This window comes from Doryrhamphus excisus, chromosome 16 (assembly GCF_030265055.1).
Source record: "Doryrhamphus excisus isolate RoL2022-K1 chromosome 16, RoL_Dexc_1.0, whole genome shotgun sequence".
Lineage (NCBI taxonomy): Eukaryota > Metazoa > Chordata > Actinopteri > Syngnathiformes > Syngnathidae > Doryrhamphus > Doryrhamphus excisus.
In genome coordinates, this window is record NC_080481.1 from 16,725,693 (window position 1) to 16,739,960 (window position 14,268).

A 14,268-nucleotide genomic window follows, 5' to 3' on the forward strand; every position below is an offset into this window, starting at 1 on the left:
GATGCTAGTTTGAGGCCCCCGCCTAGTTTGATATGGATGCCATATGGTTTCATGAACCCAGAAATGACACACCGCACACAATTAAATAACCAAATTTCACTTCAGCACATAGGGGTCTCAAACTTGCGTCCCGTGGGCCGAATGCGGCGCGCAGGATGCTAATTTGAGGCCCTCGCCTAGTTTGATATGGATGCCATATGGTTTCATGAACCCAGAAATGACACACCGCACACAATTGACGCGATTTTGCCCCGCCCATACGTAAGCAAACGAGCCCTTCCTGTTTTGCTTTTACTCTCATCATCCATGACTGAGATCAAAACACTGAAAAAGTGTTGTTGTTTTTTTTTTTTTAAACCAGACCATACCTTCAGTGGCCCCCAAGTAAATTGACTTTGAGATCCCTCAAGAGACGTAGCCAGAATGCGGTAAAGATACAGTACACAGACGCCGCCGCCATATTGGATGTGGCATAAAGGGACGCCTCAGTGGCGCCTTGTTAGGTCTGAAGAACTGAGGAACAAAACAATGAAAATAAAGTTATTTCTCTTCACTTCTGCACCCCCCCCCCCCCCCCCCCCCATCGATACCAACCACGTTGTGAAGCAAAGAAAGGGAGAGCTTGTTTTAATGGAAATAAATGGTAATAAACACAGATTTTATATTTACAACGTTTCACAACACTGCCAACTAGTGGCCAACATAAGTAATGGAGTAGGGGAGAGAAGGGAAGGGAGTAATTAATAACACGTGAAAAGGTATTATGCTTACAAAAGTTAAAAACACATACCTGAGTAACAAAAGAATGAAAATAAAGTTATTTTTCTCTTCACTTCACATAAATTACACAATGTAACAAAACCACCACGGGCCTAGCGTAAATCCCACCAGACGTGTAAATGAAACGAGGCCCTTTTAACTAAAAACAACGCTCAAAATAACGTAAAACCACTTAAAATGACAAATATATCGACATAAAAACAATATACACAACACATATGACCAAATATTAAACTAAACAACAAATTTTGTCTTAATTGGACCTACCTTTATCAATGCCAACCATGTTGTGTAGCAAAGAGAAGCAGAGCTACAAGAGCTAGGAGCAACTACGGAAGCCCGGAAGGACCGGAAGTGAATAAAACAAAGCACATACAAGAAAAGTTACGAAAATATAGTAAACACGATAAGAAAAATAAATAACTCATTGAGATAAAATTCACACAATTACTAAATAATAATAAATTCACACATTTAAAAAATAAACAATAACGTGCATTTTTAACTAGTGGAATTCAGTCCAAACCAGCCTTCAATTGATTATCTATCACATGTAGGATTAAAGTAAACAATACTTGTGACTATTTTGCCATTATAACCTCATTTTCCGAACATAATTTGCTAGCTTTGTGGCTACATCGATGAAGTCCTACACATAAGACTGTTAAGTGCCACATTCCTTTTAATAAAACCAGTTTACGACGTTCTACAAAACGTGTTAATATTATTCAAGCCCTCTAGACATGCAATACACAATAAATACCTCATATGGCCACCTTTACATTCGTAATACCCACTAAAGTAAACAATATACGATTAAAACGTGTGCTAGTGTTACTATAAATGTATTCCGACTCGACCAGGAAGTGACGACTGAGGTTTGGAGTTGCTACTGCGCATGCGTGTGCAAAAGCTCTTTTGACACGTGCTGTCTGATACAGCTGAGTTCCATTTCGATATTGAGTAAAATTTACGATGGTATCAGCGATGGCTATACGTGGCTTTGTACAGATTAAAAAGTAGTATTTTTATAAACACAGCATGCAAATACAAGTTATCAGAACAATACAGTTACTTACTTTAAAGTTACTTATGCATTAACTATATAGCTATAGCTAACGTATTAACAATAATAGCCAAGCTAATAAGCCAAAAAGAAAGGACTAAATCAAATAAAATGTTTATTATATTAATTAAAAAAAAATAAAATAGTAGTACAATAAACGGTAGCTAATTTATCCGAGCTGTAATGTAAATATCTTGTGTAATCGTATAAATTGCATCATTAAACCTACAGGATATGAAATGTATTAAGCGACGTATATGCAATACCTTAGTTCACCACCAGATGTCGCCAAATATTAAAGTAGTACTTGGAACCGACATGGCAGAAATGACATTGGGATATCAACATAAAGTATGTCTTATAACTAATAAAATATGAATATGTTGGTGTATGTTATTTTTGAATGAACAACAAGCCATTTATTAATATATTTTATTGTGATTTATTAATATATTTTGGAAAAAGTGTGAAATAAAAAATGCCTTTTATTTGGTTTATTTAACACTTAACATATTGCATCATATTGAATCCTATCCAAACGCGGACATGCCCCACTGCTTGATGTCTGTGGGGCATTGTGGGTACTTCTGTAGGGCCTCCATGATCTGACTGTGGTCCAATGCCAGTCTCATCAGCTGGTATTCCCTTTGCGTTCTCGCCGAGGAACCGTCCACCGGTCGGATCAACTCCAGCTGCTGCAGACGCTCGAAGGCCTGTGGGGAAGAACGAAGGAGCTTCAGATGAAGACGCTGTCGCTTTAAGAACCACGGCCGTTTGAACCGACCTTCATGATAACCGCTTGCTCAAAGTTGTACACGGAGTTGGACTTTCTCTGCAGGAACTTCTTAAACTCTGTAAAATGTTTTATTTTTGAGTTTGATCTGTCTGTTAGCGATAAACGTGAAGGTACCGTTGTGGACCATCTGGAGGTTGAAGGGCTCTCCTTCGTAGACGTCGTTGAGGTGCTTCATGGCGATGACCAGGCACAGCTCCAGAACGGACAGACCTGAAGGCGAACATCAAGGTTCTTGCTCGGTGTGCCAGTCCAGGTTCTTTCGAGCATCTTACCATGAAGCATGTTGGACTTGGCGTCGCTGAAACAAAGTCTGCTGGCTTCCAACACGTCTGCGGGTTTGATGGTGGGATTGGCGACCGAGACGCGACTGATGACCAACATCTGGAAAGAAACCAAGACGCTTGGACCATCTGATTCCGGGGAGGCTGCTTTCATACTAGCTTTTGTGCAACTTCCTGTCCGCAATGAATGAAGCGTTACATAAAACTGCTACATTCAACTTGAGCTACAGTAATCCAGGGGACTCGAACACGCGGACGCTAGTTTGAGGCCCCCGCCTTGATATGAAAGTTTAATGTTAGTGCACCCCCCGCGCAAGTTTGATATGGAAAAAATGATTACGTTTGATTAATGTTCATGTTAAAGGTTAAATAACTGTTAATAGTTATCCTCCCTATCTGTGTGGAAGTGGTAAGTTTTTGGCGATTTAAGTTGAAAGGAAATAACTTGAAGGCTACCGTTTAGGTGGCTAGCGCTCTAGTTTGCGAGTTAGCATGTGTCCCTGCGGTTGCGCAATATGTTGTAAATAAAAAGAGTATAAATGTGACTATAGTCGTGTTTTGTCATGTCTACAGGGCTCTAATAATGCTTTGTTCATTTTAATCTGAAAAAAATCATTTGTCTACCCACCAACTATATGTGGTTTATTAAGTTTTTATTATTTATTATTATTATTATATTTATTTATTTATTCATTACTGATTGATTTTCTTTATTCTTGATTTGTTTATTTATTTTTCATCTTATTTTGTGTAGAAAAATAAAAAGATATTTGAGAACAATGGAATGTTTTATCAGAGCTTTTCTTGTAGAAAATTGGAACCAAAGCGAAATTTACATTTTTTTTGTTTTTAATAATGCGTTAATAATAAATAATTGTTAATAATAAAACATTTAATAATGTTTTTAATGCGTTTTTTGGGGTTTTTTTTTTTTTTGGAAAACCTGATGCGGCCCAGTTTCACCCAGACCCGAGCTCCAGTGGCCCCCCAAGTAAAGTAAAAGTAAAAGTAAAGTTTGAGACCCCTGCTCTAGACAATATAGAATATTTTAAATTCAGTTACATTCATGAAATAATGACTAGTTGTGCAATTTGTGTAATTTTTTTTTCTTTTTCTCTTTTTCTGAAAATAGGTGAATGTGACGAGGGTGAGGAATATCCGCATGATGACGTCAGTCCAGGTAAGGACAGTTTGGTGGGATGTTGTGTTGTGTTTGAGTGCCAATTCTCTCACCAGTAACACGTGCAAAGAGCGGAAGTCTTTACTGGAGTTAAAATGTCTCCGGAAACACTCCTCCACCGATTTGTCTTCACAAAGACTCTGCAAAAAAAATAAAAAATAAAATAAAATACGCACAATGTTTCCCAAATGGTCGCTGTCACAGTGGTCCTCACCTGGACGCTGGCGTTCCAGTCTTCGGCGAACTTCCTGTCAGGGAAGCAGTCTGACAGCCTGAGCCGGGATCGAACTCGGTCCAGGTACTGAGTGAAGCTCAGGCTGCTGAGAAGGTGGATCTGACGGTGGGAAAAACGCGACTTCACCCGCTTTTCCAGCAACTCCAGGACGTCCTGTGAACCCGCACCGCCACCCCCCCACACAGATCCAGTATATAAATAAAAGAAAATCAATTACGTGATTCCACACACACAACTCACCAGTCGACAGGTGAGGCCGACTACAGCCACAGGAGCCTGTGCCGACTGGGACACGTCCAGCAGGTTGTAGAGCAACGTCTGGTTCTTGTGGTGGGCGAACAGGTCAAACTCATCCAGGACAAACAAGACCGGGCGGGTGCTGCTGCGATCCCCTGCGTGCGTACAGACATGCGGACACGTGTCAGACACGCAAACACGGCTATGAAAACCCAAACATACGAAAACCAAAGCATAAGAAATATAAGAAATCTGACAGAACCAAAGAACCAAGGCGATTTTTCTCATATAAAATAAAACGGTACCTCGGTTTTTGTTAGTCATTCATTCCTGAAGGTCAGACAAAAAGCGAACTGTACGATAATATTAACTTTTTTTTTTTTTTATGTTTTTGTTTTTGCGAGTAATCCGTTCCAAAGTCATTTTTCTCATAGGAACTATAGCGGTCCCTAGGTTTTCGTTGGATTGGATGAAAACGGAAATGATTTTTCCATCGGAAACACGGTGGTGTATTGGTTTTCGTGATTTCATCCAAAAAACTTGACAACATCGAAATGTACGACAACCAAAGTTGTAAATTTATTCTAAAAAATCGGATGAAAACCAAACCGTACGAAAACTGAAATTACTTTTCCATTGGAAATAGTTTTCCACTGGGTTTTCATTTGTTCTATAAAAACCAAAACAAACAGTACCGTACTGTAGTATTTTTATTTTTGAGAGTAATCCGTTCAATAAGGTCTACTGAAATCCAAAGTCATTTTTCTCATAGTAAACATAGCGGTCCCTAGGTTTTCGTTGGATTGGATTATTGAAGATTGGATGAAAACTGAAATGATTTTTCCATCGGAAACACGGTGGTGTATTGGTTTTCGTTATTTGATCCAAAAGATCTGACAAAACCGGAATGTACGACAACCAAAGTGATTTTTCCTATTAGAAACGGAGTGGCATCTCGGTTTTTGTTAGTAATTCGTTCCAAAAGGTTCCGTATGAGAATAAACTATTTTTCATAGAATATATATATAGCGGTATGTTGGTTTTCGTGGAAAAATCAGTTCCAAAAGGTCTGACAAAATCCGAGGCAATTTTTCCTAAGAAGAAATGCCGTGGTTCCTAGGTTTTTTTTTACCAACTATTTTTCCATAGAAAATAAAGTGGCATTCTGGTTTACTTTTTTGTTCCAGAAGGTCCAATGAAAACCGAAATGTACCAGAACCAATTTGTCTTCCAGGAAATACAGCCGTCTCTTGGTTTTCAGCAGTAATCTGTTCTTAAGTGTCAGATGAAACCCAATACCTTCAAAAACCCAAGCAATTTTTCCATAGAAAATACAGTAGTATCTTGGTTTCTGTGAGCGATCCACTCCAAAAGGTCTGACCAAACCCAAACCGTATGAGAATAAACTATTTTTCATATATAGCGGTATGTTGGTTTTCGTGGAAAAATCCGTTCCAAAAGGTCTGACAAAATCCGAGGTCATTTTTCCTAAGAAGAAATGCCGTGATTCCTAGGTTTTTTTTAACAAACTATTTTTCCATAGAAAATAAAGTGGTAGCCTGGTTTACTTTTTTGTTCCAGAAGGTCCAATGAAAACCGAAATGTACCAGAACCAATTTGTCTTCCAGGAAATACAGCCGTCTCTTGGTTTTCAGCAGTAATCTGTTCTTAAGTGTCTGATGAAACCCAATACCTTCAAAAATCCAAGCAATTTTTCCATAGAAAATACAGTAGTATCTTGGTTTCTGTGAGCGATCCACTCCAAAAGGTCTGACGAAACCCAAACCGTATAAGAATAAACTATTTTTCATAGAATATATATAGCGGTATGTTGGTTTTCGTGGAAAAATCCGTTCCAAAAGGTCTGACAAAATCCGAGGTCATTTTTCCTAAGAAGAAATGCCGTGGTTCCTAGGTTTTTTTTAACGAACTATTTTTCCATAGAAAATAAAGTGGCATTCTGGCTTACTTTTTTGTTCCAGAAGGTCCAATGAAAACCGAAATGTACCAGAACCAATTTGTCTTCCAGGAAATACAGCCGTCTCTTGGTTTTCAGCAGTAATCTGTTCTTAAGTGTCTGATGAAACCCAATACCTTCAAAAATCCAAGCAATTTTTCCATAGAAAATACAGCAGTATCTTGGTTTCTGTGAGCGATCCATTCCAAAAGGTCTGACCAAACCCAAACCGTATGAGAATAAACTATTTTTCATATATAGCGGTATGTTGGTTTTCGTGGAAAAATCCGTTCCAAAAGGTCTGACAAAATCCGAGGCCATTTTTCCTTAGAAGAAATGCCGTGGTTCCTAGGTTTTTTTTTACCAACTATTTTTCCATAGAAAATAAAGTGGTAGCCTGGTTTACTTTTTTGTTCCAGAAGGTCCAATGAAAACCGAAATGTACCAGAACCAATTTGTCTTCCAGGAAATACAGCCGTCTCTTGGTTTTCAGCAGTAATCTGTTCTTAAGTGTCTGATGAAACCCAATACCTTCAAAAATCCAAGCAATTTTTCCATAGAAAATACAGCAGTATCTTGGTTTCTGTGAGCGATCCATTCCAAAAGGTCTGACGAAACCCAAACCGTATGAGAATAAACTATTTTTCATAGAATATATATAGCGGTATGTTGGTTTTCGTGGAAAAATCCGTTCCAAAAGGTCTGACAAAATCCGAGGTCATTTTTCCTAAGAAGAAATGCCGTGGTTCCTAGGTTTTTTTTAACGAACTATTTTTCCATAGAAAATAAAGTGGCATTCTGGCTTACTTTTTTGTTCCAGAAGGTCCAATGAAAACCGAAATGTACCAGAACCAATTTGTCTTCCAGGAAATACAGCTGTCTCTTGGTTTTCAGCAGTAATCTGTTCTTAAGTGTCTGATGAAACCCAATACCTTCAAAAACCCAAGCAATTTTTCCATAGAAAATACAGTAGTATCTTGGTTTCTGTGAGCGATCCACTCCAAAAGGGCTGACGAAACCCAAACCGTATAAGAATAAACTATTTTTCATAGAATATATATAGCGGTATGTTGGTTTTCGTGAAAAAATCCGTTCCAAAAGGTCTGACAAAATCCGAGGCCATTTTTCCTAAGAAGAAATGCCGTGGTTCCTAGGTTTTTTTTTTACCAACTATTTTTCCATAGAAAATAAAGTGGCATTCTGGTTTACTTTTTTGTTCCAGAAGGTCCAATGAAAACCGAAATGTACCAGAACCAATTTGTCTTCCAGGAAATACAGCCGTCTCTTGGTTTTCAGCAGTAATCTGTTCTTAAGTGTCTGATGAAACCCAATACCTTCAAAAATCCAAGCAATTTTTCCATAGAAAATACAGCAGTATCTTGGTTTCTGTGAGCGATCCATTCCAAAAGGTCTGACGAAACCCAAACCGTATGAGAATAAACTATTTTTCATAGAATATATATAGCGGTATGTTGGTTTTCGTGGAAAAATCCGTTCCAAAAGGTCTGACAAAATCCGAGGTCATTTTTCCCAAGAAGAAATGCCGTGGTTCCTAGGTTTTTTTTAACGAACTATTTTTCCATAGAAAATAAAGTGGTAGCCTGGTTTAGTTTTTTGTTCCAGAAGGTCCAATGAAAACCGAAATGTACCAGAACCAATTTGTCTTCCAGGAAATACAGCCGTCTCTTGGTTTTCAGCAGTAATCCGTTCTGATGAAACCCAATACCTTCAAAAACCCAAGCAATTTTTCCATAGAAAATACAGCAGTATCTTGGTTTCTAAAAGGTCCAACAAAAGCCAAAAGTATTTTTCCCCCCGTAAGAAATAAAGTTGAACCTTGGTGTTCATTAATCATTTCTTCCAAGACATCAGACAAAAACCGAAATCCACAAAAACCCACAGGAAATACAGTGGTACCTCGGTTTTCGATGGAAATCCGTTCTGAAAGGTCTGACAAAAACCGAAGCAAATTTTGCCACAACACCGTAGTACCTCAGTTTTTGTTATCGATTTCTTCCAAAAGGTCCGTCCAGAACCAAATCGAATGAAACCCCCCCTAATTTGCACCACAATACAATGATAATCAGTTTATATTATGAATTTCTTAATGTGGAACCAAATCGTACAAATACTGAATCGATCAAAATGATATAATATAAATCCAATTAATATTTTCGAGATGCTAAAAATGTCCGATCAAGATTTTTGGCCTCGGCTCCTCGAGTACAATATTTTCACTAAAGTCCGCCTATGTAACGATGACGTGAATGACTTATTATGCTATGATATTCATGCTAACATATGCACTTCTATAGCTTTAGCATCTTACACATTAGATTGTGGGCTGCATAGCCATGTGAACTACACACCGAATCCACGCTACGATGCTACAGATGCACAACTCGACAAGAGTATGTGACACTTAAGCGTAGCTCCACGGTGACGTCAAAAAGCGATTAATACAAAAACGGGAGCGTTGGAAATGTACGGTTTAACTGTAGGCATTGTGGTGTCACCTGACCTTTCTTCAGCGCCTCCAACAGGAAAGCCAAGTTCTCTGCAAAGCTGCCCTGAAATGATGAAGCAACAATCAAGGTTCTGATATAAACACACATGACATCAAATATTTATAACGACTCGTGTGTTTTACTTATTGACTTTATTTACTTTCACAAATATATGAGTATATATATATATATATATATATATATATATATATATATATATATATATATATAGTATATATGAGTGTTTTTTTTAAAAAGATTAGAAAAGGATTTGTTTTGGTTTTGTTATTTTGCTCAAACAATCCTACAGAATAAAAGGGAATCATGTTATTGTTTTAGATTTTAGATTGTAATTATTTGCATCGACCAGCAGAGGGCGACATTAACTAAATAACGATAGCCCTTTGTGTTTGATATTACCAGTGTTATATAGAAAGTATAAATACTGTACTTAAGTCATTACTATTTCTGTAGGAAGGGATATCCCCCTCGTTACTTTTTCTTTAATTTCGGCAGCCAATGACAGCAACGAGTACTACGATGTCGCAAGCCAATCAATCCAAAGAACAAAAAGAAGGGCTGTGATTGGTTGCTTGAGTGAAACGTACTAGCTTGTAGCATTTTTTTTTACACGTTCACATGCGATAAGGTATTGACATATACACGCTAAACGGCATCGACTACAAAATACTGTACTTGAGTCATTACTATTTCTGTAAGGCCCGGCTTTGCTGCTTCGACATCCGTTTATTTGGAACAGGAAATGGATATGCCTCTCGTTACTTTTTGTTTAATTTCGCCAGCCAATGACAGCAAAGAGTACTACGATGCCGCAAGCAGGAAAAAAAGAAGGGTTGTGATTGGTTGCTTGCGTGAACTGACGTACTAGCTTGTAGCATTTACGCTAAACGGCTTCAACTACATAATTTTTTTGTTTTATTCATTAGTTTTTAACAGTTATTTTGTTGATTAGTCAACTGGTCTCCACATATTGAGTTTAAACGTTTTCTGCTGGGTCGAAAACAGACTTTAGGAGGACTTTATTTTAATTTTTGCCCTTGCAGCGTGAGTTAAAGCTTCATTAAAAAGTTGTACTTGCTAGTTTTGTGTGTAACTTTACCTTCTATACTTAACATGCTTAGTTGGACTTCAGAACAATAGATTGCAGCTACTTTTAGCTACTTAAGATATATTTGCTTTTACTCAAGTATGGATTATTAAATGTATTGTTTTTAGTAGTTGTAGTATATTATTATGTTAGAGTATTATTGTAATACAGAAAGACTATGAATACATCTTAAAGATGCATTATGAACATGGGCTCCTATCTAGACACTTACAAACACTTTGTCCCCAACAACGTTTTCCAGGTTGAGTTGTCGCGTTATTTCTTTCAGGGCCGTTCGGTCATCAGTCTGCAACAAACCTGCATCAAACAAAACCACAAACGTGTTTGGCCGCACACAAGAACTAGTCCGCTGCGAGGAAACGGCTCACACACCGTTGAGTTGGACATGTAAGAGGTTCTTCTGTACTTCATTTTCCTGCAGCAGCTCTCTTAGCACACACTTCAGGAGCTGGAGACAAAAGACCCGGCGGATGTTTTACCGCACCGCACTGTCATGACAGCACAACATCTGGTGGAAGAGTCTCACCGCGGTTTTCCCCGACCCCCTGGGACCGACGATGAGCACCGAGTTGCTTTCCCCATGGACAGCGGTCCGTTTGAGCAGCTCCAGGAGGTGTCTGGAAGGACAACGTTCAATGCGGAGACATGCGGTGGAAAAAGCACAACGCTCCAGAGAGGAACCCACTTGTGTTGGGCCTCCGACGCCTCCAGCCTGCTGGGGGGTTGCTGGCGGCAAAATCGTTCCCTCAGACACTCCTGAAGCTGTCAATGAACTCTTATATTAAAAACATACATGTTCGTGCAATTGATGCCTGCAAATCTACTGATTTTTGGTCAACTACTGTACAGTGCAAATGCTACAAATGAGCATGCATCGTCAACAAAGTCAGCAAACCTGTCTGATGCATTCCCCGATTGGCACTGGAGCATCTTTGCTTTTGCGTTTGCTCATGGTCACGTAGCTGTTACAATAACAGTATATAGCAATTAGCATTTTTAATGTGTTTACATGCACAAGTATGCAATACACCCTGATGTTGCACTCAAAACGCCCCAAATGGTGAGTGGATAATATATACAGTCTTAGTACAAAATATCAAAGTGGCCACTGTAAAATTTCATTTTTCAGTATGTGGCTCTCGCTGGAGAAATACACCCGTGATAAGTGCAACATCCGAGCAAGCCAAATATTCACCGTTTTTTTTCTGAACTGAAAATATTATATGAATCACTGAAGCTGATATTCAAAAACAGAAAAGCACTGAAAACCTTTCATACATTGGAGAACGTTCTAAAAACAATTCATATGAAGAACAAGCTTAAGTGACATGTTTTCTATTATTTTTATTTTGTTGTTCTTATTTTCAAGCAATATCCCTCGCACATTCCTTTCTTTGTTATTTACTTTTTTATTTGTTATTGTTCTTTAGAATTGCACTTTTATGTTCCTGTAATTCTGCTTATAGTGTTTTGTAATTGAAGATTGTAATAAAATATATATTTGGAAAAAAAAGGTGCAACATCCGGGTACTGATTGCGTACTGCATTTCGAGGTACTTCTTAGTGTTAACGCCAACTTATGACTTTAAAGTACAGACCATAGGCGGGGTGTCGAACTTGGGAGAGAACTTTATTATTTTATCGAACATTAACTCGAACTCATAACATAACAGTCGACCCTCGGCAGCAACCACAACAGAAAAACTTTTCCCTCACGCCCACCCCTCCGGGTGGCAACCACTCCCCTATCATTCGTTCCGGGGTGAATTATGTATAAGCAACCGAACACTACAATAGCTTTTTTTATAGTTTAATGTTTGTTTCGACAACTGAAAACCCTCCTTTATAATGCTTACCAATATGTCTTTTACATATTAGACTGTACTTGCATGCAGCTATAACAAATAGGTCCATAAAAAAGCTCGTCTGATTCAAATAGGAAGTTAAGCTACAGTATGCCATACAAAGTGGCGTAAAAAGAACCAATAATGTTGATATTATTGTTCACGCTTCCAAAATAACACACCACGTTCGTGTTGTTACACACAAAGTCACTGGACGACTACTGTAAAGAAAACATACTTACAGTAAAAGCAGCGAATGCAGGTCTAAACCGCGGCGGGAAAGAAAGTGAGTGTAAAATGACAACTTCCGGGCTTTTTAACGTATTTCCGCTGTTGTCGTCGCTGATTGGTTGCAACCGGTGACTCCGTTTTTAATGACTTGTAGGCATGATGACGCTTTCTTTCATTGTCTTTAACGGTGAAAGAATAGTTTTAAAAATTCCTCAAAGATGTTGAACAACATATGAAAAAATGTTCAGATTTAACTTTTGTTATTTAATGTAACCCCGTTCTTTGTTTTTGTTATCTGTATACTTTTGTTTGTTGTTATTTTTTAAGGCGCTGTGAAGAACCGTCGCCATCTTGGCTACGTACCGGAAGAGGCGGGACTAACTTGATCAGACGTGCAGTGGACGTCCATAGGAGGGCGGTGTGCACCACCGGATGCCGCCTGGCTTTAATGCCCCCCCCCAACCTTTTACAAATGTACAGAGACAAATAGTTTATTCAAGTAAGAGTGACCAGGTTTTAATATCTTAAAACATCTGTGCAACATTATTCCAAAATGTTACACCACTGCATGACCTGTAATGTCTCACGATATTTACAAAAATGCTGCTTACATCAAACCATTAAAAAAAAAAATTATAAAGTCCCAAAAATATCAAAATAATGGACTCGGACAAACTATTTATATAGCTCACATGAATGCAGATAGAAAGAGGAGCAATCGTCTTCATACTTCACACGATTCTTTTCTGCTTAGTATATATTAGTGAGGAAATATATACTCACAAATAAAATACTGACAATGAGGTTGGAAGAGGACAAAAAAAAAGTAGAGATCAACACACACACACACACACACACACACACACACAGTAGGCAGAATGAACTTCACCTTTCCTCGCCATTGATTACACTTTGAGGAGCCTTAGCTTTTGCTTTAGCTTGACCTATATTGCTGCTACCAAATGTCTTCAAGTTGCACAGGATGTCTCGTACAGTACTACTGGCAAAGCGAGCGGAGATTTGTTCGTGAAGGCGCGGAGGTCATGACAACACGCGCGGCGGCGGCGGGAAAGGTCAAGTTGCGTGAGGTTTCGGGGGAAGTACCGGTAACGGGTGCGGCGGTCAACGTGTGCGTCAAGTGGCTCGCAGCAAGACGGGGGGGGGGGGGGCTTTGCTAGAGGTGGGACGTTGATCTCCACTGCTCGTTTTATTGCACTGGTTTCATCCTGTAGCGATTCCGGCACAAGCCTTCGGTAGTGTGAAACGTTTATTTTCCACTTTCTTGCTCGAGCGTTTGCCATAAATAAGACATTGTGGAAGAAAATTAAAAAAAAAAAAAGCAAACATGACCTTGCCGATGAATAAGAGATCTTGGGTTTAAACAAAACATACATATACATATATAAGGCTCGAGTTCTTAACTCTTGGTAGTGTTATTGCCATCTAGCATATTTGTAAAGCTTCAAATAAATATCAAGAACTGTACAGAAATAATTTACAACAAGCACACAAGAGAAAACAGAAGATCTCTTAACACGATGTGATGACGGCGCTCGAGGCGCTCGAGAAGACATTCAAATGGCAAAAAGGTTCAACCAAGACGGAACAATCCCCACAAAAAAAAAAAAAAACTGCAAGGCTTTTTAGGCTGGAGTTCATCAACAATGTATGGAATTCAAACCAATGAAAATACAACATGGCAGTTCTAGGCTCCGTCCCACTCGGCTGTTTAACCCGGATCCAACCTTTGGTCAAATATTTACTACAGTAAACCTCGGATATATCGGACTCGGATATATCGGAAATTCGCTCACAACGGACAGATAAAAAAGAAGCGATTTTTCTGTAATGCATTTCCAATAAAAATTCATTGCATATATCGGATTTTTTATAACGGATTTCGCCTATTTCGGACAAAATCTCCAGTCCCGTTCCAATTTCCATTTCCATTAAATTTCCCTCGCATATATCGGATGGCCGCATCGTGGCGCTCCGATTCGAATCCGAATCGTAACAGGCCGCTAT

General features: G+C 38.8%; 1 protein-coding gene across 1 annotated transcript; it reads right to left on the minus strand.

The window, feature by feature from the left end:
- Positions 1-2,282: 2,282 nt before the first annotated feature.
- Positions 2,283-12,305, minus strand: orc4 (origin recognition complex, subunit 4). Its single transcript, XM_058052251.1, has 14 exons — positions 12,255-12,305; positions 11,064-11,130; positions 10,854-10,930; positions 10,695-10,785; positions 10,541-10,616; positions 10,380-10,465; positions 9,054-9,102; positions 4,579-4,730; positions 4,318-4,491; positions 4,157-4,243; positions 2,915-3,023; positions 2,757-2,852; positions 2,631-2,698; positions 2,283-2,559 (listed from the first exon to the last, which is right to left on the minus strand). Exons 2-14 carry the CDS (start codon positions 11,118-11,120, stop codon positions 2,377-2,379), a joined length of 1,305 nt encoding a protein of 434 aa, XP_057908234.1. The 5' UTR covers positions 11,121-11,130; positions 12,255-12,305; the 3' UTR covers positions 2,283-2,376.
- Positions 12,306-14,268: the final 1,963 nt, after the last annotated feature.